The 25,693-nt window shown below is 36.9% G+C and overlaps 1 protein-coding gene across 3 annotated transcripts in view; it reads right to left on the bottom strand.

Annotated features, from left to right (window-relative positions):
- KIAA1958 (KIAA1958 ortholog) overlaps positions 1-25,693 on the bottom strand; it is a 170,675-nt gene that overhangs the window by 17,940 nt on the left and 127,042 nt on the right. For all 3 annotated transcript variants that reach the window (XR_005792637.1, XM_040481972.1, XM_040481971.1), the window contains one exon: positions 4,062-4,234. Coding sequence is in view for 2 of the 3 variants with exons in the window: in XM_040481972.1 (XP_040337906.1) it covers positions 4,062-4,234 (173 nt within the window). In the remaining variant the exon portion in view is untranslated. The remainder of the gene's footprint in view (positions 1-4,061; positions 4,235-25,693) is intronic.

The following is a 25,693-nucleotide window of genomic DNA, read 5'->3' as shown; positions in this document are numbered from 1 at the left end:
TTGTGTGCTCATTGGCCATTTGTTTATCTTCTTTTTTTTTTTTTTTTTTTTTGCTTATCTTCTTTATGATAACTGTTTAATGTCTTGTCTAATTCTAAAATCTGTTAGATCTGGGTTGGTTTTGATTGATTCATTCTTTTAAGGGATATGTTCTTGCTTCTTTGCATGTCCAATAATTTTTGACAGACATTGTGAATTTTATTTCTTTGGTTCTGTATATATTTATGTTCCTATAAATATTCTTTTTTTTTTTTTAATTTTTTTTTTCAACGTTTATTTATTTTTGGGACAGAGAGAGACAGAGCATGAACGGGCGAGGGGCAGAGAGAGAGGGAGACACAGAATCGGAAACAGGCTCCAGGCTCTGAGCCATCAGCCCAGAGCCCGACGCGGGGCTCGAACTCACGGACCGCAAGATCGTGACCTGGCTGAAGCCGGACGCTTAACCGACTGCGCCACCCAGGCGCCCCGTGTTCCTATAAATATTCTTAAGCTTTGCTCTGGGACACAGTTAAGTTACCTGAAAATCATTCAATCCTTCTATGTCTTGCCTTTTTTTTTTTTTTTTACTTAAAAAATTGTGATATAAATGACACATAACACTATATTAGTTTCAGATGTACAACACAATGATTCAATGTTTGTATATAGTGAAAAATGATTACCACAGTCTAGCTAACATCCATCATCACACATAGTTAAATTTTTTGTATTGTTAATGGGAACTTTTAAGATCTACTCTCTTAGCAACTTTCAAATATACAATACAGTATTGTCAACTATTGTCACCAAACTCTACATCATATTCCCACGACTTCTTTATTTTATAACTGGAAGTTTAAACCTTTTGACCACCTTCCCCATTTTACTCTCCTTCCCAATGCCCCTCCCCACCACCTCCAGCAAACACAATCTTTTCTATTTGTCTATGAGTTTGGGTGTTTTGTTGTTGTTGTTGTTGTTGTTATTTTGTTTTGCTTTTAGATTCCACACATAAGTGAGATCTTAAGGCATTTGTCTTTCTCTGACTTACTTCACCTAGCATAATGCCCTCTATATCCATTCATGTCGTTGCAAATGACAGGATTTCCTTCTTTTTTATAGCTGAGTAATATCCCATTGTATATATATGCACCACATTTTTTTTTATCCATTCATCCATTGATGGATACTTAGGTTGCTTCCATGTCTCGGCTATTGTAAATACTGGTGCAATGAACATGAGGGCGCCTAAATCTTTTTGTTTTTGTTTCCTTCAGATACCCGGAAGTGGAATTGATGGATCGTACGGTAATTCCATTTTTAATGTTTTGAGGAACCTCTATTCTGTTTCCCATAGTGGCTACACTAATTTACATTCCAACAATAAAGCACAAGGGTTCCCTTTCCACATTCTCACTAACACCTGTTATTTCCTGTCTTTTTGATATTAGCCATTCTGACAGGTATGAGGTGGTATCTCATTGTGGTTTTGATTTGCATTTTCCTGATGATTAGTGATGCTAGCACCTTTTCATGCACCTGGGTCTAGCTTTTAAGATTTGTTGGGTGGGATTAGAACAGAGCTTGGTCTAGAGCTAACTATTCTCTACATCTGATACAAGACCTTTCTCAGTACTCTCATTTGTTACCTTTCTCTAAAGGATTTGTTGCTATCTGTTCTGTTGAAAACACTTTGTTGCACATATTGTGCTCAGTGTTCTGGTTGTTATAGCAGAAGGGTAATTTTGGGTCCTTTTCCTCTTATGGCCACAAGCGGAAATTTTTCATTATTTTCAAATCTGCTGGATTATTTTGATTAGTATGTTGTTGCTTGCTCATTTTTATAATTCTTATCATTTCTGTAAATATTTCATATATATTAGTCTATAATCTACTGCCTAAAGTCCTTGGTGTCTAAATCTATTGCTTGCTGTGTCTATGCAACCTCATTCATAGTGATCTATTTCCTTGAGTGGCTGGTGTTTTGGTTTTTTTTTTAACTGCTTATTTTTGACAGAGGGAGTGTGAGACAGGGAGTGGCAAAAAGAGAGGGAGACAGAGAATCTAAAGCAGGCTCTCTGCTGTCAGCATAGAGCCCACTGTGGAGCTTGAACCCATGAACCGTGAGATCATGCCCTGAGAAGAAGTTGGTTGCTTAACTGACTGAGCCACCCAGGCACCCCTCCTCACCCTAACCTTTATTAATGAACACATATTTAGCTGACTTTAATCTGCAAAAAAACTAAACCCCTACCTTTTGGGTGTTTCACTTCAAAGATTATTAGCATATGACTCTGTGAGGAGACAAATGTAGGGCCTAGAACCTCTTAAGGCTCCTTTCAGTGTCCTCTCCTAAATCCAGGATTCTTCAGTGATGTATCTGTCTCTTCCCTTCCTTAATGATGTTATACATCTAAACCCTCAGGAGAACCCTGCCTTTCATATGTGCTACTGCTCACTGCTCACTGCTCACCGCTCCAGTTCCAGCTGTCTTGTGTGTGTGTGTGTGTGTGTGTGTGTGTGTGTGTCCCAGTGTGTGCACGTGCACATGCACACTGTGGATGTTTCCTCTCCTTTTTGCAAGTAGAGCAGAAAGGCCCCTCACAGTATCTATAGCACCATGCTGTCAGGAGTAGAAACCTGGAGGGGTGCCTGGGTGGCTCAGGCAGTTAATCGACTGACTATTCATCTCAGCTCAGGTCATGATCTCATGGTTTGTGAGATGGAGCCTCACGCTGGGCTCTGCACTGACAACATAGAGCCCGCTTGGGATTCTCTCTGCCCCTCCCCTGTGCACACACAATCTTGCTCTCTTTCTCTCTCTCAAAATAAATAAATAAACATTAAAAAATAAAGAAGTAGAAACCTGGATTTCTTATTTCATCTATTGTTGGTGCCCTAAACACAATACCTGAACTTGGAGATGTCACCGGCCTTGGGCTTCAGTTATGACCTCTGTGTGCAAGACCTTTAAATCTATACTTCCAGCTTTAACATCTCCCCCATGTTTGTTTGTGTGCGTGCATGTGTGTGTGTGTGTATGTGTGTGTGTGTGTATTTTTTAATTTAATTTTTTAAGTAAGCTCTAGGCCCACTGTGGAGATTGAACTCATGACCCCGAGATCAAGAGTCATATACTCTACTGACTGAGCCAGCCAGGTGCCCCCTTTTCTCCCATGTTTTAATTCCCACATTCCCAACTGTTTATTGGACATGTCCATCTGGATAGCTGTCTGACTTAGACTCAGTATATCCAAATCAAAACACGCCTTTCTGTTCTGTCTCTGTATGCCCAAAAATGTTTCCTTCACATTCACAAATCTCAAACATTTCAAGTTGGAAGAGTAAATTTTAAGAGCTCATTTTGCAACTAGGGAAATTAAGGACCAAGGATACTAAATAAATTTTTCCTTATCACTTCCAATTAATTTTTCCCAAATATCTCTTTCATTATGTTATTTCCTGTTAAGGAAACTTCAGTGATTTCCCTTTAGCCTAACCCTTTAGATCTTACAGTCACAGCATTTCCCTCTTGTGACAGTCTCTTCCCAGTTGCCACTGCAATAATCCTTCAGATAAACTCACTCCTCACAAACAAAAACAAAACAAAACTTCAAGGGCATCCCAATATTCATAAGATTTTAGTTTGGCATTTAAAGGTTTATCAAAATCTTGTTTTAGAGTCCACTATCCCCATACGTGAAGTCTATCTTCCAAATCTTTTTCTTTCCTTCTCATGTCACTCAGCCTAGAAGACTCTTCTTCATCTAATTCTAGTGAAATTCCAACTCTCCTTCAAAACACAGCTTTAACTATCAATTCCTTCACTAGTCTCATCATACTGAAATTAATTTATCCGCCTGAATTTTTTTTTTGGCATTTCTGACCTGTAAATTCACAGAACACTTACTAAATTCTGCTTTGTACTGTGCCTTTTTTTCTTTCGATTTCATGTCCTTCCCAAGTTTCCTTAAGCAAAAAGCAAGTGTTTGGTGTTCCCCACAATGCTTAACACAATGACTGGCACTCAGAAGCTGTGAAGCTGGCTGAAAGAAGAAGTACACTCAAGAGTTTCTTACCTTGGTGATGTCTGTGTGATCTTTGAGCCCATTGGTCATGCACCAATATCGCCACACATTCAGGGCATACCGCGTGGCTTTGGTAGTATTTGGGCTCACGGCACTGGTACACAGATCATTCAAGTCATCATTAATATTAAATACAGGAAATTTGTTGAGCTTAGTAGAATAGGCTAGAAACAAAAACAACAAAACGCATTAAAATAATTTGCCATTCCTTTCTTTAGAGAATTACATCTTGGGATCACGTTCAATAACAGAAATCTAAGAGGTAACACTTTAAAAATGAAATTTCTATGAAGTAGACATGTATTAGAATAAATAAAGTAGGGAACAATATTTCTAGCATAGAATTAAGGCAGTAAACTTGCCTTTGGCCCTAGTATTTTTGCCATATATATCAACTGATACACCAATGCAGGCATTCCAGTAACAGAAAGAAAAAAAATGAATGCAGAAAAACAAAGAATGTTCTAGCTAAAACTTTCACTGGAAAGAAAAAAAGGCATTCATATGAACAACAAAAAAATAGAAGGAAGTAAGGGAAGGCAAGTTACACATCCTTTCTCTTGACCCTCAGTGCATGTAGAGCCGTTATTTCTCTGTAATATAGTGTCTTATGTGCTATCCTGGACAACCTTGAATTAAGTGGTGTTGGCATAGTTCTTTAATTTTTTTCACAAATGAACAAAGAGATATTTAAATCCTGACTCCACAATCCATCAGCTACCTTAGAATCAGAAAAGAAAGTAAAGTGAGAATAACTTTAGGGGAAAGAAGAGAGAACTGCCAGAGGGCCTCACAGCATCTCAGAGGAGAAGGAACAGATTTTAAATTGCAATTGTCAAACTATGTCAGATGAAAACTGGTCTTCCTCAAGGTGTCCACTTTAATTGTTGGCTACCAAAGAGATAATCAAGTCCATAACCATTAGACCTTTCTTTATACTCTGTGATCTACTAAAACCAAGCTTAAATTGTTTAAACTGTTGTCTTTGAATAGAAAAAAAAATCAAGGTAGACCACCTTAAAATGAAAGCAATGCCAACCTGTAGTTTATCTAATGGTTCTGATCCTCTTTGGAATGTTTCTATGTTCAAACAAGGTGCTAAGAGGCTGAGAAACAGCAAAATGGAAAGTTAGTGCAATTACCAAGGTGATCTGCAGATTGGTTCCATTTTGCCTAACTCACCTCACCTTTCACTGCTCCCACTGAGGAACTCCCAACCACCAGCTCCTGCTATCCCCAGCATCTACTTGGGCCCAGGACACCACACCAACCTTCCCTACCCGAAGCCGAGAAATCTCCCCATGGTCTTCATGCCAAATAGTGTCTTTTCTCCCATTTCTAATTCCAAGCTCACTTCTACATAACCTTCTTCACATGAACCCAACTCCTTATTCTCTCCAGTATGTGTCTCACATTTGCTTTATTATTCCTTAGAACTGTGATGTAATTGTGTCCAGAAGATCTCCAGTTGGTTTGTATTGCTCCTTAAGACTGTGTTCTTCACACTTTGAGTTTGCTGTTGAACTGCTGAACACATAATCTACTTTAATAGATGCTTTTAGCAAGAGAGGAAGAAACAGTGCTAGAAATGTTATCCAAAGTGACTGAATCATGTAAGCATATTCTTCTCACCACCCTCATAAACTGAGATCATTCATATTGTTTCTGGGCCTTGCTTGGTATTAATGAAAGGATTCTAGCACAAAATTTATTATTATTACATCTAGTATTAATTGAATGCTTACTATATGCCAAGAGTTATATAAATGATCTGTAATCACTAAGCAATTGTGTTGTTATACTTATTTTACAGATAAGGAAACTAAGTCACCTCATACATTTAGTAACTTCATACATCACTCATCCAATATTTACCAAGGTGCCCTCTCTGTGCCAGACCCTGGGCTGTCCCAAGTCATGGAGTCAGCAAGTGCCAGAGCTAGGGTATGGACCTGGATCCCACTGACTCTGTGCTCTGGCTGCCACAGCAAAGGCAGCATGTACTACACAGATAAAGTTCTCAGTACAGAATACAATTTAGATATTAGCCACTTGTGAAAAGTATATCCTGGCCCCCAACATATACTCGTATTAGCCTTCAGTGAGGAGAACTAAGTCCGATTTATTTGCACAACCACTACAGTTTCACTATGTTTATTATTATTTTTTTAGTGTTTGTTTATTTATTTATTTATTTATTTATTTAATTTTTTTTCCCAACGTTTTTATTTATTTTTGGGACAGAGAGAGACAGAGCATGAACGGGGGAGGGGCAGAGAGAGAGGGAGACACAGAATCGGAAACAGGCTCCAGGCTCTGAGCCATCCGCCCAGAGCCCAACGCGGGGCTCGAACTCACGGACCGTGAGATCGTGACCTGGCTGAAGTCGGACGCCCAACCGACTGCGCCACCCAGGCGCCCCGTAGTGTTTATTTATTTTTGAGAGACAGAGAGATACAGAGCGTGAGCAGGGGAGGGGCAGAGAGGGAGCGGAAGACACAGAGTCAGAAGCAGGCTCCAGACTCTGAGCTGACAGCCGAGAGCCTGATGCAGGGCTTGAACCCATGAACTGCAAGATCATGACCTGAGCCAAAGTTGGATGCTTAACTGACTGAGCCACCCTGGTGCCCCTATTTATTTATTTATTGTTAGTAACCAGAACACAGGATGTATTTGCAACACAGCCCCCATCATTTCAGTACGGTACAGGAGCAGAAAAAAGTCACACTGCAAGATAGGAGGTTTAATTATTACATGAAACAATTACATGGCTTTAAATAATTTCATTTTTATCATAGGATAGAGACTGTATACTGAAAATGGAAAACAAAATACTAGTACATACAGAAACAGTAAAGAATGCTTGTATGCTTACATAAAGGGAAATAAATTGTGTGAAAATGATTAAATGACATATATGTTTCTTTCATAAGTGTATTTAAGGATTAAATTAAACTTACATAATAAGCTGCTCTTTGAAAATTCTGAGTAGAAGTGGCAGAGCTATGGCGTCAAGGGCATTTTTAGGAGACCGTATGATGGAGAAACAAACAAAAGTAAGAACTTATAACTGAATATGGAACAAAGAGGGGACCACTAAAGAAGGATTTGAATTCTCCTTCCATTGGGGAATAGGCAAACTCTGAGCTCAAAGCTAGGAAGAGCTGGCCATTGGAGGGGGAGTGGGCCATGGGGTCAGGTACTCACTCTAAGGACGGCCAGATCTGAACAACCGCCCTGGCTCTCTACGCGTGGCTACCACATACATCATGTACAGCATAGGTGTTGGCAAGCACAGTGTGTAATGTGAGGGAAATCACTGTGGAAGACTATCCTCAGAGTCAGAGACAGAAGGGGCCTTGCCTCGGGAAACCTGAGGCAGCCCCACTGGACACAGGGAAGGAAAAACCAAAAGCAACTGCAAAAAAGCAAAAAATCCCTGAATGCATGCATGCCCTGTCTTAGGTAGCACCTTCCCTGTGTCTACATTTGCAAGTTCCTGGCTTCCCAGCTTGCTTTCAGCTTATACACCCTGAAGGGATGCCTATTCATGGGACTTCTTTGTCCATTCATTATAGGTGGGTGAAGTCCACTTGCAAAACCCTGTGTTCAACTATTAGCCACAAAAGTGAGCTCTATCCAGATATATCAAACAGGAACACTTAACAATGTCTAAGGAAATCCCTGTGAGCTGGCAGCAATGATACATCTAGACTTTCATTTTAAAATGTGAGCACACAAGCGTTACTTGGCAACTGGGGAAAACCAGTAGCATGAAACTTACCAAGTTTCACAAGCAGATCAATGGGATCCACATTCCCACTCTCCCGCAGTGTTAATTCAGAAAACCAAAGAAAAAGTTTAAAAGATCACAAATGTATCATTACATAAACCTGAGAGCATAATGCATCCTTAAAACAATGACAGCTTTCATTGGAAAAGAAAAAATAGGAGAACAAGAAAGACCGTAGAAATTGAAAATGATTGACAAAATAATATTTTAAAAATATTTGATAGAAGAACTGTGTATTTGAATGAACACTGCTAAAAGACAAATTAGTGATATGGAAGGAATTTCCCCTGAGGGCAAGCAAAATCATAACAGTTTTTAAATTATGAGGGTGGGTTAAGAGGGGTGGGAGACTGATACAGGAGATTCAAAATCCATCTGATAAGAGTTCAAAAGAAAAAACTGAGAAGATAGAATACAATAAATAGTCAAAGAAATAATATATGAAAAGTTCCATTAATCAAAGAGATTTTAATCTTTAGGATGTTAAATCTCATGAACTGTCAAACAGACATACTGAAGAAGACACATATATAAACATATCTTAGTGAAATCTCCAAGGTCTATGAACAAAAAAGAAAATTCTGTGATCCTTCTAGTAAGAGGGGTAGCGGGGAGCCATTAACAGTAACATGAATCAGATTTCTCATCTGTGACACCCCATGCTACAATATAATGACTCTGTCTTCTCAGAGTTGTAAGAGGAAAAGGCTAAGAAATGAATAATTCTATTACCTACCTAAGGTATCACTCAAGTGCTAGGGCAAAATAAAGACATTTTCAATCGTGAAAGACAAAGCATCAAGAACAAGTTAACAGAAGAAAAGAAAACTCAAAAATGATGGCAGGAGGACTTCCGCTTAGGGCTATCATGAAGCAGCTGGTATTACACTATCTTTCCTGCTGAAAATAAAGCTAGATACAATGCCCTGGAAAACAACCACAGTAACTGGAACTCAAGGAGCAAACATCCTGGTGAGAAGGGAAATGCACAGAGAGGAGTCCTGCATTGATTGCCATGTTTTCCTCTTCAGTCATCTGAAGGGTTGCAGTGCAGGTCATAGAACCCAAACAAACAAGCAGCCTACAGTCTACAGCAATCCTAGGGAAACAAGTACACAAATATTCAAGTACAGGGCTAACAAGCAGCCAGTACTTGAGAGTCGGAGAACCTGGAGGAAGGGAACCATGGAAAAGTAAGCCAACATTCTGCATGCAATTTTCCTTCTAGGAATTGCTGATTCCTAAGCTAAACACACAGGGGTAAGATGCAAAAAAAACCAAGTAGAAAGGAGAAATCACTAAGAGGAAACCTCATGGCACTGAGGGTCAAGAATAGTAATCCAGGGCCTTCCAAGGCATAAAAAACTTGGTAACAATACAGACTTTCATTTGAGACCCAGGAAGGGCTTAACTGTAAGAATAAGAGAAACGAAATACAGATGGTCCTTGACTTACTATGGTTCGACTTTATAATGATGCAAAAGTAATAGGCATTCAGTAGAAACTGTACTTCAGAATTTGAATTTTGATCTTTTCCTGGGCTAAGCAATATGTGGTAAGATGCTCTCTCACAATGCAGGGCAAGGGTGGCCAGCTGCAGCTCCCAGTCAGCCACATGATAAGGGTAAACAACCAATACTCTCATAACCATTCTGTACCCATACGACCATTCTGTCTTTCACTTTCAGTACAGTAGTCAGTAAATTACATGAGATATTCAACACTTTACTATAAAACAGGCTTTGTGTTAGATGATTTTGCCCAACTGTAGGCTAATGTCAGTGTTCTGAGCACATGGAGGGTTAGGCTAGGCAGAGATGTTCACTAGGTTAGGCGTATTAAATGCATTTTCTACCGAAAACATTTTTAACTTATGATGGGCTTATCAAGATATAACCCCACTGTAAGTCAAGGAAGACCTGTAGAACAGTCTCACCTGGGTTAAGATGATCTGCCTACCTTATTTGCTAGCTAGCAGAAATTTAAATCCTCTCTGGAGGAAGGATAACATCTTCAGCAAGCTTTCTTACAAAATGGCCATCATTCATAACAAGTTAACAGACATAGTATAAAATAAGGCCAAATGAATGAAAAACAAGAGAAAAATCAGACATGATTATCCAGATTACTGGAGTTGTCAGACACGGACTTTCAAGTTAAGTTTAATATGTTCAAGAAAATAAGAAAAAGGTAGAGAATTTTACTAGAGCATTAAAATCTATTAGCAAAATGGAACTTACAAAATCCTCTTCCATCTTTCTCTTCGTCCTCTTTCCTTCATCTGTTTCCCTTTTCTTCCTGAACTACTCAGTTTCAAAACTGTTGGTGGGGCAGAGCAAAGTAGACACCTGTACTGGAGTATGTGTATGTTGAAGGGACTGTGGTGGCTTACAGTGAGGCATGAAGCCTGAAAGGGTAAAGAGGACACCTGCATAGAACTGCCCAGTGAGGGGTGCAGGAAGCTGGGGCAAGAAATATGTTTCAGTGGGGAGACAATAGATCCTGAACTCAGAGGAAAAAAACATCTCATGCAGGGGTATCCAGGTATGTGGTGTGACTGTCTGAGCAGACTAAGGACACCCACACAGCAGCGGGAGATATGGGGAAAAGCCCTATGTGAAAAGTTAGAGTCTTGCTGGAGTGAGTAGGGCTTCCCTGCATGGGAGTGGCCTGGTGCCAGTTATCACAGCCCAAGAAGTGTGATGAGAGCTTTCCATGCAGGAGGGCTTACCAGCATAGGATGTCAGGATTTGAGTGCAGTGAGAAAGGGATCTGTGGTTGGGAGGATGGCCCAGTGCAGGGTGTTATAAGTTGAGGAGATAAAAGACAAGGAGAAAATCTTAAAAGAAACTGGAGGAAAAGTACAAATTACCTTCAATGGAGCAACAACAGATTGATTGGTTTTTCAACTGGTATGATGGAAGCCAGGAGACAGATGATCATCTTTAACATGCTGAAAGAAAACTGCTACAAGTGTAGAATTCATACTAAGCAAAGCATCCTTCAAAAATAAAGGTGAACTACAGAGGAAGTCATACAAAATAATGAATGTCTTCGTTACCAGCAGTCAAGCATTAAGTGATAATAAAGGGAGTTTTTCAGGCAAAGGAAGTGATCCAGGATGTAAGCACATTGATATAGCAAAAAATAAAGAATACTGGAAAGATTGAATATGTAGGTGAATCTAAATGAATGCAGCTGTTTAAAACAATACTAGTGGTGTCTTGGGCTTTAAATGCATGTAGAATTAATATTCATTACAACAGCACAGAAGACAGTAACTGGAGCTAGTGTTGAAAGGTCTGGTATTATCCAGAAAATGATGAAAACACTAATTTAAAGTAGACCTTAACAGTGCAAGGATGCATATTTTAATCTCCATGGTAACCACTACAAGAATATTGAAAGAATGTATAAGTTGATAGGGGAGGAAGATGGGAATAAAAAAAAAACTTGCTTAATAAAAAAAAAGGCACAAAGAATAGATAAGACAAAGCAAAAAAATGTAGGATATATTTATTTTTTATTTTTATCTATTTATCTATTTATTTATTTATTTATTTTGAGAGACAGAGAGAGAGATTGAGAGAGCGTGTGCACAGGAGAGGCAGAGAGGGGAAGAGAGAATCCCAAGCAGGCTCTGCACTGTCAGTGCAGAACCTGATGCAGGGCTCAAACTCACAAACTGTGAGATCATGACTTGAGCTCATATCAAGAGTTGGATGCTTAACCAACCGAGCGACCCAGGTGCTCCTAGGATATATTTACACCTAAAAGTATCGATTATTACAGGATCAATATTTCAATTCAAAGATAAGTGATGTCAGTCTGGATAAACAAAACTCAGCTACGTGTCCCTTACACATAGGAATAAACGGGGTAGAAAGGTTGAAAGCAAAAGGATGAAAAAAAGATATACCATATAAACAATAAAGAAAAGAAGGCTGGTATAGCTATCTATCAGACAAAACAGACTTTAAGGCAACAAGTATTACTAAAAATAAAGAGACCTTTTTTTAGGTTTATTTATTTGAGAGTGGGAGAATGCACACCTGCAGGGGAGAGGCAGAGAGAGAAGGAGAGAGAGAATCCAAGCCAGCTCCACACTCAGTGCAAGCCTGATGCAGGACTCATACTCACAAACTGTGAGATCATGACCTGAGCCTAAATCAAGAATCAGACACTTAACTGACTGAGCCACCCAGGCGCCCCTAAAGAGAAATGTTATAAAATTCAACAGAAAGATATAACAATCCTAGGGGCGCCTGGGTGGCGCAGTCGGTTAAGCATCCGACTTCAGCCAGGTCATGATCTCGCGGTCCGTGAGTTTGAGCCCCGCGTCGGGCTCTGGGCTGATGGCTCAGAGCCTGGAGCCTGTTTCCGATTCTGTGTCTCCCTCTCTCTCTGACCCTCCCCCGTTCATGCTCTGTCTCTCTCTGTCCCAAAAATAAATAAACGTTGAAAAAAAAAAAAAAAGAAAGATATAACAATCCTAAATTTCTATAGATCTAATCACATAGCTGCAAAATATAAAAAGCTAAAGTTGTAAGAATTTTAAAAAGATATAGGCAAATCTACAACTAACATTTTAATATATCCTTTTCCATAATCAACAAAATAAGCACACACAGAAAACAGTAAAGATATAGAAGACTTAAACAATGCAAGTATCAAACTGTACTTAATTGATACACAAAGAGCAACATATCTAACAACTTCAGAAAACACATTCTTTTCAAAGATACATGGCACTTTTACCAAAATAGAAATGCTAGGACCTAAAGCCAATTTCCACATTCCAAAGGATTAAATCATGCAGAATATCAGCAAAATTAAAATATAAATCAATTACAAGAAGATAACTTTTGACAATTAAGCAATATTATGCTTTTACATAAACCCCTGATGAATGGAAAAAAACTCAATGGGAATTAGAAAATATTTCAAACTGAATGAAAACAATAATATACATGTCAAAGTTGTGAGATGCACTTTTTGCAGTACCTATAGAGAAAATGATAGCATTGAATGCAGAGATTAGGAAGGAAGAAAGGTTGAATATCAACTGTACTAGGAAATTATAAAAAGAATAACATATATACTCAAAGAAGTAGAAAGAAGGTAATAATACATATATTAGAAATCAATGAAATAGGAAATTTACAATTACAAAAAAGTAATGCCAAACAGATTGGAAAAGACTAACAAAATTACTAAACTGGTATAAAAAATGAGAGAAGACACAAATTGCTATAGCAAGAATGAAACAGGTGTTATCACTACAGATCCTACAGATATTAAAAAGACAGTAAAAAGATATTATGAACAATTTGATGCCCATAAATTTGAAAATTTGGACAAAATGCACAAATATCTAGAAAAGCCACAACTTACTAAAACTGAACAAGAAATGTAAAATTTAAATAGTACTATACCCATTAAAGAAATTGACTATAATTTAAAATATCACAAAAAAGGGGTGCCTGGGTGGCTCAGTCAGTTAGGCATCTGACTTCAGGTCATGATGTCGCTGTTCACAGGTTCAAGTCCTGTGTTGGGCTCTGTGCTGACAGCTCAGAGCCTGGAGCCTGCTTCAGATTCTGTCTCCCTCTGTCTCTGCCCCTCCCCTGCTAGTACTGTGTCTCTCTCACTCTCAAAAATAAATAAAATATTTTTAAAAATTAAAATAACACAAAAAACCCTTCAGGTTCAGATGGATTTCACTAGCAAATTCTTTTAACGTTTAAGGAATACATAATGCTAAACCTAAAAACTCTGCTAGTGACAGAAAATGAGAGAATAATACTCGTTTTCTTTTATAGGGCAGCATAACTTTTCTATTAAAAATATAACAAGAACAATACAATAAAAGAAAATTACAAGCCAACACAGCCCATAAACACACAAAAATCCTTACATAATATGAGCCAACTGAATGCCTACTTCACACCACAAACAAACAACAATTCTAAATGGATTATGACCTAAATATGAATGGTTAAACAATAAAGCTTCTAGAAAAAAAACATAGGAGACCATTGTTATGACTTTGGGGTAGCTACATATTTAAAAAAATTTTTTTAATGTTTTTTTTATTTATTAAAAACATTTTTTTTTACATTTATTCATTTTGAGAGACAGAGAGAGACAGAGCACAAGCAGGGGAGGGGCAGAGAGAGAGGGAGACACAGAATCTGAAGCAGGCTCCAGGCTCCCAGCTATCAGCACAGAGCCCAATGCAGGGCTCAAACTCACAAACAGCGATATCATGACCTGAGCCGAAGTCAGATGCACAAATGACTGAGCCACCCAGGTGCCCCATGTTTTTTTTTTATTTTTGAGAGGGATAAAGAGACAGAGTGCAAGTGGGGAAGGGGCAGAGAAAGGGAGACACAGAATCTGAAGCAGGCTCCAGGCTCTGAGCTGTCAGCACAGAGCCTGACAAAACCCATAAACCTTGAAGTTGGACACTTAACCAACTGAGCCACCCAGGTGCCCCGCGACATATTTTTAATAGAATATCAGTAATATTACCCCAAAACTAAACGATTGACAAATTGAATCATTAAAATTAAAAAGACATTTATTAAAATGCACCATTTGGAGGGTGCAAAGGCAAGCCACATGGTGGGAGAAGATATATCTGAAGGGTGTATCTATAACAAACCAATTAGAAGGCAGCTAGTCCCATTAAAAATGGACAAATTGAATGGACTGCATAAAATAAGAAATACCACTAATATTTCAGGAAATGTAAGTTAAAATGTATTCACCAAAATGTCTAAAATGAAAAACAAAATCTGCAAATATCAAGCATTGGTGAGGAGGTGGAGCGACAAGAATACTCCCACTCAGCTGGTAGGAGTGTCACTTGCACAAGCACTTTGGAAACGAACTGGTAGTATCTACTAAAGTTGAACACACAAATATTCTTTTTTTTTTTAATGTTTATTTTTGAGAAAGCGTGCATGTGTGAGCGGGTAAGGAGCAGAGAGAGAGGGAGAGAATGCAAGCAGGCTCCATGCTGTCAGCACAGAGCCTGTCACAGGGCTCAATCTCATAAACCATTAGATCATGACTTGAGCTGAAAGCAAGAGTCAGATGCTTAACTGATTAAGCACTCAGGTGCCCCAGAACACACAAATATTCTATGATCCAGCAATCCTACACCTGAGTATACACTCAACAGAAATATGTACATGTTTACTGAAAGGCATAGGAGTGTTCATAAAAGCACAATAAGAGAAAGCCCTGAACTGGAAATATCCCTAAGTCCATAATAGAATGCATTTTAAATTATAAAATATTTATACAATAATTTATTGTATAATAATGTCATTATTTATAATAATGACAAGGAATGAGTACTGGAATCAACTAACATGAAAAATATGGATGAAGCCAACAAACACGAGGTTAAACAAAAGAGTCCAGACACAACACAGTATATTGAAATGGTCCCCTTATATAATCTGAAAACAGATAAAGTGACTCTTAACATAGCGGTTATCTTAGGGAGGTAACTAAGGCAGGGCACGTGAGGGAATTTTATGGGGTTCAGTAATGTTCTATGTTACAGCAATAAGCTTGCTTCATAAAAAATTAATCAAACGTGTACATGAACTATTTGTGTACTTTTACGTTTATAAAATTCAGTAAGAAAACTTTCAAAAATCCTTAAAATTAAAAATATATAAACCTAATAAATGAAGAGCCATAACATGTACCTGGATGGGAAGGTTCAACATTATAAAGATGTTTAATTTCTTCAAGTAATCTTTGATGTGGTGTAATTCCAATTAAAATCCCTCTCTTTTGTTATTACTGGTCAGGTTGATTCTAAAGTTTCTCTAGGAGAGTAAATGCATAAGAAAAGGAAGGCAATTTTGAAAATAACTGGGAGGCTTTGCCCTGAAAGAAATAAACATGTACTATAACACTGCAATAATTTATAGTTTAAGTTCTGGTAAAGAAAAAGACAAATAGATCAGTGCTATAGAAGAAAGTCCAAAAGACGTCTGTGTAAATATGCAAATTGAGTCGATAAAAAAGGCTCCAATTCGAATTGCTGGGGAAAGGATGGACTCTTCAATAAATGCATTGAGATAATAAGCTATTGAGTTGGAAAAACAAAAACAAAAGCAAATTTAGATTCCTATTTCATACCACACACAACGCATTTCCAAATGGATCTTTTTTCAAAAGGCTCTTTCCATAAAGAAGACAATTTCCATGATTTTGGGAGTAAGAAAAGCCTTTCTCAGCATGATACAGCCCAGAGCTATAAAAAATAGATTAACAAATCAGATGACATAAAAATTCAAAAGTTCTGCATTGAATAAATTTTAAAAGACAATAAACAGACCTGGAGAAATACTTATAACACATAAAGTGACAAAGTACATATGAAAATCTTCCTTAAATCAATTGGAAAAAGATAACTCACTAGAAAATGGGCCCAGGATGTGACAGGCAATTATTCATAGAAGAAATACAAACAACAAAAGCATTAATAATAATAAGACCTTATAATCAAAAGAGGATGTATTTCATTTATCAGACTGGCAAAAATATAAAAAGGTCTATATCTAAGTATTGGCTCAGATAGGGGGAAATTGCACTAGAGTTTAGAAAAAAATTTGGAAGGGTAAGGATACATATCACCCTGGTAAGTATTTAGCTCTGTGCGACTTTTAAGCTTTATAATATGAATAATTATTTTTGCCAGTCATAAAAACGACTAGGATTTTGGAAATGTATATGCAGGAAAAATAAATGTTTTTTATTTGACCCAGGAATTCCTCTTGTAGAAATTTATGCTGGACACTTAATCATAGATATGCACAAAAATGTATGCTCAAGGATGTTCTTGAAGGCAAATGTGTAACAGGGAAAAACTGGATACAAATCCAAGCCAACAAAAGCACTGTAAGCTAGATTTTGGTACTACTATGCAATGGAAAGCTATGTAACTATATGATAATCACACTTTCGAAGGCTAACGATCCAGGGCGCCTGGGCGGCTCAATGAGTTGAGCGTCTGACTTTGGCTCAGGTCATGATCCCATCCATGGTTTGCGGGTCCAGGCTGACAGCTCGGAACCTGCTTCATATTGTGTCTCTCTCAGCCCATCCCCTGCTTGTGCTCTGTCTCTGTCTCTCTCAAAATAAAATAAAACAAGACAAAAAAATCAAAGGCTAAAGATCTTTTCCAAATGTACAAAACAGTAAATACAGTTTGACTACAATGTTTTTTTACTACAACTTTTGAAGGGCATCTAAGCATAAGAATTATAAAATAAAACACCAAAATGTTAAAAGTTGTTTTTATGGGTAGTAAAATTCCTGTGATTTTTATTTCCTATTCTACTTATCAGTATTTGTCAAATTGTTCACAATTAGTATTTATTTATTGCCTTCACATTTTAAAAGCATTATTAACTGTAACAAAGAAAATATGCTCTTTTAAAAAACAATAGTTTGGTCTGAGGATGCTTGCCACCAAACCAAATGTTTGCTTTCAACATAATCTTTTCAGATGATGTATCACCAACATTAAGTATTTTGTACATATGAGCCATTTTAGTTACTTGATATCTTTTCAGAAAAGATAATTATGAATAAATTAAATAAAATTAAAAAAATATTTTCTGAGTTGTAGGCTAAATATTACTCAGTTTGAATTCTAATATTCTTCCTCTATTGGGGAAATAAAATTTATCCGATTTTATTTCATTAAAAAAAAATTTTTTTTAATGTTTATTTTTGAGAGAGAGAGAGACAAGAGTGCAAGCAGGGGAAGGGCAGAAAAAGATGGGAGACACAGAATCTGAAGCAGGCTCCAGGCTCCAAGCTGTTAGCACAGAGCCTGACACGGAGCTCAAATCCACAGACTGTGAGATCATGACCCGAGTCAAAGTTGGACCCTTAACCAACTGGTGCCCCTAGGTGCCCCTAATTTGTCCCATTTTAAATGTGTAACTTGTAAACAAATTTAAAGGTGAGTTTCTTGTTTCTTGAAGTACCAAGAACACATAAACTAAGTTACAACTACTGATAAAGTAACTTTAATACAATTTAAAATACTATCACACAAAAATAAAGCTGTGCTTCTATTTGCAATATTCAGCTTTTTTTTTTATTTAAAAAAATTTTAATGTTTCCACATTTTTGAGAGAGAGAGAAACAGAGAGAGAGAGACAGAGCGTTAAGTTGGGGAGGGGCAGAGAAAGAAGGAGACACAGAATCTGAAGCAGGCTCCAGGCTTTGAGCTGTCAGCCGGGAGCCCAACACAGGGCTCAAACCCACAAACTGTGAGATTGTGACCACAGGGCTCAAACCCACAAACTGTGAGATTGTGACCGGAGCCGAAGTTGGATGCTCAACCGACTAAGCCACCCAGGTGTCCCTGCAATATTCAGCTTTCTATGAGTAAAGACTGGTGGATTATTCATAGACATGAAAGAAATACATTTGCATTTTGGCAAAACCAATGACTGGGATAAGGAACATTATATTTTCTGGTTTTTCTGGTTTTTTATTTTAACATTTTTCTATATTAATTTTAGTGACATAACAAAAATGTCTGAAGTGATAATCATTTTGAATAACCATTCCTATTCTGCTCAAAGAATGTCATCAAATAAGCTAAATGCAAAAAATGGCACATGGAGAATTATGACCAAAAAGACTTTCTTAAAAACGAGGAAGTCCGGAACCTGACATCTACTTTGCTGGGTGTAACTTTTGTACAACTGGCCAACAGAGCTCACAGACAAGGAGTTTGCAGTGGAGCCTTCTGTTTCATTAATAGGACTTTTGGACCGGGGCTCCAGGAAGCATAGGATTAATTCAGCTGTTCTAAAGTGTTTTCCCTACCCTATGGGCTGCATATGAACGCACACATGTAGAAATGACTCTCTTCCAAGATTTCCCCTCCTCAGCGGTTAGAAACAACACCTGATATTCATTGACTATATCCTGGGGCCTAAGGCACAGTGACCAGGACAATTTTTTTTTTTTTTTTTCAAAATGAGGCTATGTTTTTAAAAACGTTTGTTTTAGCTACAAAGAGCAGCCAGCCAGCTTTGCAGAAAACCATTTATTAAGTGAAGGAAGACCGGTCATATCCAAATACAGACAAAATACTGTGACTAAAGCATGCTCTCATTATGGAGACATCACGGATGCTCATTAGCTGATTTTATTGGATATTTTTTCTTACTTCCATAGGTTTTAGGCTGTATCAACAAATACTGAAAGCAAAAGAAAATTACACGACGTTAGAGGCCAATATACACACAATGGAATAAGCCACTGGGACATAAAACTAGAATTTTATTTAGAGCACAAGTACACAGACAAATATGAAGCAAAAACAGTGAGCTGAAAAAGATGAAAACATTGTAGTGTGAAACGCAGTGAGCAGCAAAATAAAGATGAAGCCAACAGTATATTCTTATTAACAAAAAAAGGTCTATCATATTAATACAAATATCAACTGGCAGAGGATTAACCAAGAGCATCAAAGTCACACATTTTAACATATTAACAGAAATTTCCCTCCATTTCAATTCACCTTTCTCCTCTTTCACAAATTATAACTGCAGCAGTTTAAAAGAGAATTTTAAAATATGATTAGAATGAACATCAGGCACACATGTGCTTTTTTTCCACGTTAGTCAGTTAAAAGTCAAGTGGCCGGAAAATATATCAAAAATGACACTCTACCAAATGGGTGGGGGGAGTAATAAATGTATCTTCAAAGAACAGTACCATTTTTCATAACATTTTTCTAAGTATTCACTGTGGTGGCTATATTTCTGTTTTAAACAAGGGTCTGGAGTTAAATTATACTGAATAAATTGATAAATCTACCTTTTTATTCCCAATTAACCTCTAAGTGGTAGAATGAAAGAAATCTTCATAAGGAAGATCTTATTTAAGTTGAATACAGCATTCATTCTAATAAGCAACCAAAGTTCTTCATTTGAACAGATAAATGAGTGATTTAAGTGATTCTGTTGAATCCAAAATGCTTCCAGTCATTCTCTTACCAGGTTTCAGGCCTATGGGGTTACATTTACATTTTCAGATTACAACGAAAAAGGGGGCTATCTGGCAAATCTAGGTCTAATTTTAGCAGTGAAAAAAAGTTTTAAAGTCATGATGGAAATATACTATATAAATTAGAAACCTAATAAATACATATGTATTACTTAAAAGTTGCCCTGGGCATAAGGGCCTTAGCACAGATATACAAAATGTAAAGAAGATCCAAAATGGGAAAAAAAAATCCAAGAGCAGGATTCAAATAAACGTGCCCACAGGTATCTAATAGAAACCATTAATCATCATGATCTATCATGCCATAATCTTTGGTGTCCAAAATATAAAAGAAATTCTATGTATAAACACCTCACCTGAAAACCCCCAATGCAGGAATCAAGAAATACTTTAGTGTTGTTCTGGAGGCCACTGGACAAGGGCAGAACTTCTTTAGAACATACATAATTGAGTTTCCTTTTATTGCTTTATCACCTCCATTGAGGGGTAAATGTTTAAAGCATATTCTGGAGAAAAGGCTCACAATTAAAATCTGCCTTTCTTTTCCTTTAAGCAAAGGAGTGGCAGGGGCCTTGATGAATTAGTTTTAATATTCTTAAAATTAAATCAGCAATTTCAGCAGCAATGTTTCCAAATACAGCATTGGCTGTCACCATGTATCTGACAGTCACACAAAAAGCCTCTACATAACTCAGGAGATTAAAGAAATCTCATAATTATAAACCCATTGAGCAGACAGAATGAAACCCCCTGCATTAAGCAAGGAATTTTGACATGTTGGTATTAAAATGCTCTTAAGAACATAGCCTACTTTTCTTTAACATTTTATGACTGTTTCCCTTCCAGTTTGAGTATAAAAGTATAATATTTCCCCCATGTTGAATTTTAACAAAACATAGAATTCATCCACTTTTCTCTCGAATTGCAGGGTTTGTTTGGAAATACTGACACAAGATGTAAAAATACTAGGAAAAACTAACGACAGGTGGGTATGAAAAAATTCTGATGGTCATAAGGCAGCCAAATAGGTTATAAAGCCCATGTGAATGCTGAATATAAAAGTTAATTATTTGGGAACTCTGAGACTTCCACAGTCCCTAATAAATAAATTTGAAAAGCTAAAAATTCTTATTAAAACCAATTCAAACAATAAGCCAGGATAACCAACAAAAGTGATGTAGGCACCTCATAGTTCTGTTATTACATCATTTACCTGGATAGAAATAACCAGATAAAAGTAAATTAAGCTGCTACATTGTCATTCCATAGGATTTTTCTGTAAGGTGTTCAAGTATCAGAAGAACAAAATAGATTTGAGGTGGGAGGAGTACCGAAAAAGCCAAAAATTCTTGCTTTCTCTTTTTGCAAACATTTCCTTTCAAAGAGTTGGGGGAAAGTATGGAAGAAAATTTGACATGGAATTTACACATGTGAAACAAGATGCTGAAGTTGGCACCACTTGACAACTACAATATTTCCTTCCGTAGAGGCCACTAAATGCTGGCTCAAAATATTAAACAACTAAGTACACATTTTCACAAGTCACACATACAACTGTTGACTGGCACAGCCTCTTAGCACAGTTCTTCAGTTTAGCTACAATAAGTGATAGCAGCAATGGTTAACAATTCCACATAAACATCACAAACACAGATAGGAAAGGGCACCTATAACAACATGCAAATCTCAACAGTGACATCACTGAATATTACACAATGCATAGAAATTGTAATGGTTTTTGGCAAGATGGGTTTTTTTTTTGTAACAAATACTTTATAAAACAAAAGTTCTTTTGTTATAAATGCTATTTAAAAAGTTGTAATATAATGAACTGTAGATATAAAAATTCAGTTAGATAAAGTTAATCTGGGTGGATTAATACTAAAATGGACCTGCTACTTCATCCAGTATAAATAATCCATTATAAATTAATTTCTAGTGGAAGTATACTAAGTTATTTGATTTATAAAATGTAAGAATTACAGAAAGTAAACAGACATAAAAATCACTTAAATACAGTATGCGCAATTACTGTTAAGGTTCTATATTGCTGATGTCTTCCTAATTCTACTTACCACAAATAAATAAATTATACCAAAGCATTTTCAAAGCTCTTTGAAATGGATGTACCATGGTAAAAATACTCTCTAATTCCAGTGTAATACAAAGGAGAACATTAGAAGTCTAGCAAAATTCAACACTGCATTCAAAAGACAATTCCACTGTACTTAAAAAAAAAATCCTAGAATTTCACCTTTTTTCTTCAACTATAATCTGGTAAATATAATTTGTAAAATAAAAATTTGTGAAAAATTTTCATTTATGCTTGAATTCTTTTTTAGAAGAACAAGCAGGATAATCAGAGAATTTACAAATACTTTGTATTTCTATATCTTTCTGCTATAGGTCTTCCATTAGTTCTTATTTTCTCTTTCTTCCCTATCTTTAACTAAATTCACTTCAGAAACATCCTAATTATGTTGATAGAACTTTGATCCTTTGGATTGAAGATACATCTCAAACCTTCAAGATGATATTTTAACCTTTCCATAGAATAAAAAAGGATATTATAGACTGCATTCGAAACTATTAATAATATAGATACTATGAAGCTGGATATGCAAATGAGTGTCACAATAAACAAAAAGTTACTTTTTAGTTCATGATCTATAATTGGAAATCGTATACTTGAAAACTGCAGTTTGTTTTCCCTCTGTAAATGAAAACTAAGTATGAATGGGGAGAGATGCTTGTTAAAAAATGATTACATTTAGAGATTATTCCATCAAATTTCAAAAAGAAGTTGCTAAAATCAAGATATAACACTATACAATGAAAAGTGACAATTCACATGTAAAAATAGCCTATTTGGAAACTAGCAGCTTGAATCTACTTCTAATAGAAACTTGACTGAGGGCTTAAAAACCAATTACAATTCTGAAAACAAGAAAAGGATACTCTTTCTCAGTGGAAACGCAGGGTTGTTTTCCCTCCCTAAACTCTGATCTATGGATTAGAAGTCAGGGTGCCTACGTTCTAGTTCTGGTTCTGACAAGGTGTGTACACCTGGGCATTCATCTAATGTCTCTAGGACTGTTCCTCTCTTCTATAAAAAAGAGGGGTAGATTAGGTTAGATGTTTCCAATCTTATTTTCCAGACTCCCCATGTGAAGGATGTGTCATAGAGGTAGTAGCTCATTCAGTCTAGTGAGTCTCAAAATAGGAAGGTAGGGGCATAGGGAACATGAGAATTCCTGGGGAATCAGCGTGAGGACTCCCTTTGCAATCTCTACTCCTTGACCTTCTTGTCCTCTACTCCCAAGATGACATGGTGACTCCTATTCTTCATAGCACTGAAAAGCGCTGGACTCGAGGTTCTCTTGGTCATCCTCTAGGATTATAATTCAGCAAAGATGATGGTTCACATTAATATTCTGACCTAATTAATATTCTGATCAAATTAATACTGACTTCAATACTGAGTGTAATTCAACAAAGTCATGGTTTACAAACCAACTCAATTGTATTAAAATGTTGTCTTTTAAAAATAATGCAATCTTTCATACCAACCTAGGTGTTTCCCTCCATCTGATTAATTTACAAATAGGATGAAGCATGATAAATTTTTATTAACTTCCTTTTCTCTGATTAGAAGTGAAATCAGAGTTGTTGGCAGTTTGCCAATATCATCCCCTTTTCTGTTTTATATCATTAGAAATACATTAACCAAAGATGATATATGGAGTATATTTATGTCCCAGTTATATTCTATGGCAAGGATCTCTTAAAATCATCCTGTCTTCATCACTTTGCCTTGTGAAAATGCATTCATTTCATCTCAGCCAGATCTGAGCAGGGAAGAGAAGCAATGTTGAATTCCATGCATTAAGGGAAAAACAAAAAACAACTGAGGATCCCGTTGCCAATGGTATGTTTCTTAACAAGCAACTCTATCTGTACCTTATCATATGGTAATATGCCAAGATCTGATATAAAGGAATTCTATTTGAGAAAAAAATCTACTAAAACTAATTGGTAGAGAACTTGTTAATTCCTTAGTGTTTATAACATTTTTTTCATAAATGAACCTTTTAAAAATTAGCTTATTGCAATAAATTATCATACACTCCTCTTGACTTCTCCGCTAGGCTTGGAAATTTATTTCCTTTATCACATAGTAGAGTCTTTATTTATAGATGCTAAGTATCATAGCTCTATTTTGGTTAGAGAAATACAGATCAAAATATTCTTTTCCTATAGATAGAGAAAACCAGTCACAAGAAGCCTGATTAAAATCAGAAGTGTTTGCCTCTAATATGTTGAACTATGGAGATAGCCAACTAGAGAAAATCTGAATGGTTTTGGTCTATCTCTAATTCTGAGACTCGTAAGGATAGTATTTTTCTTCAAAAATTTTGTTAAAAACAATATTTACTTATTTGTTTGTTTGTTTGTTAAGTAGGCTCCACAACCAACGTGGGGCTTGAACTCACAAGCCTGAGATCGAGAGTCACAGGCTTAACTGACTTGAACCAGCCAGGCACCCCAAAAACAATCTCGATAGATAAAAAACCAAAATATTAACAACAAATTCTTCTATCAAATATTGTCGGGGGTGGGGGTTGGATGGCTCAGTTGGTTGAGCATCCAACTTCAACTCAGGTCATGATCTCACAGCTCATGGGCTCAAGCCCCAGGTCAGGCTCTGTGCTGACAACTCAGAGCCTGGAGTGTGCTTCAGATTCTGTGTCTCCCTCTCTTCCCCTCTTGTGCTCTCTGTCTCTGTCTAAAATAAATAAACATTAAAAAAATTAAATATTGTTAATTTGCTGGCACCAAATTTGCAGGCAAGATCAAACTCCCTGGCAGACCAGCAATCAGTGCTCAGTAACTGGTGGCTGGCAATACTGGTTTTTGGGCTTAAGAGCCCAACCTTCCCTTTCCCTGTCTGATTTATGAGGAACTCTCTTAAAATTGAGTTTTTGGTTGATTTGGGGGTAAAAACAAATGGAAATCACTTTTAAAAATATAATTACTTGTACACACACTCACCTCCATGAAAAAGTTAAGTGTCCTTTAAAAAGTGACACAGACTTATGCTCTCTACTCCTGGCCAGGGGAGAAACAAACTGCCAAATGTCCTATATCAAAATAATTAAAATAATGAGGCCTAAACAATGTTGTACCAACAAACATGCCAGGTGATGGCACTGCTCTCAATTTGGAATTGAATATTGATGATTTTATTACACTAGGGATTTCATGTATAATTTATCACTTCAGAGTCCACAGATGCACAGCAAATCACCTTGTGAACAAGCTGCCTCAGCCGAAAAGGACAGAACTTAATAGGATCTGGATCTGGTTTCAGATCCCGATGCTCTTATGTAGTAGCTGTGATATGGGCAACCCATTTGACTTCTGTGATTTCCTCATTTATGAAGGAGAAATAATCACACTTACCCTCAGGACTATTGTGAGAGTTAAGTGAAACAGCTTACAGAAGCACTTACTACTCTGGCATACTGTTAAGTACTCAGTAAACGATAGTGATGGTAATCTGCACATTCTTGTACATGTGTGCACCTATGTGAACCCAATAGATGGTGCAGGAGTGGCTGCCTTTATATTGGTTTTAAAACAGGCTCTAAGTAAGATTCTCGTCAAAATACTCAAAGCAGTGTTATGTATTCCACAGCAAACCAACATATTCAGTGGCTGAATAATAGACAAACTGTATGAGTACAAATTCGGGAAATGATGC

This window comes from Herpailurus yagouaroundi, unplaced genomic scaffold (genome assembly GCF_014898765.1).
Source record: "Herpailurus yagouaroundi ecotype Mexico unplaced genomic scaffold, PumYag 160, whole genome shotgun sequence".
In the NCBI taxonomy this organism is placed as follows: Eukaryota; Metazoa; Chordata; class Mammalia; order Carnivora; family Felidae; genus Herpailurus; species Herpailurus yagouaroundi.
The sequence above is the reverse complement of the archived record's forward strand: the minus strand, read 5'-3'. Positions and strand labels throughout refer to the sequence as shown.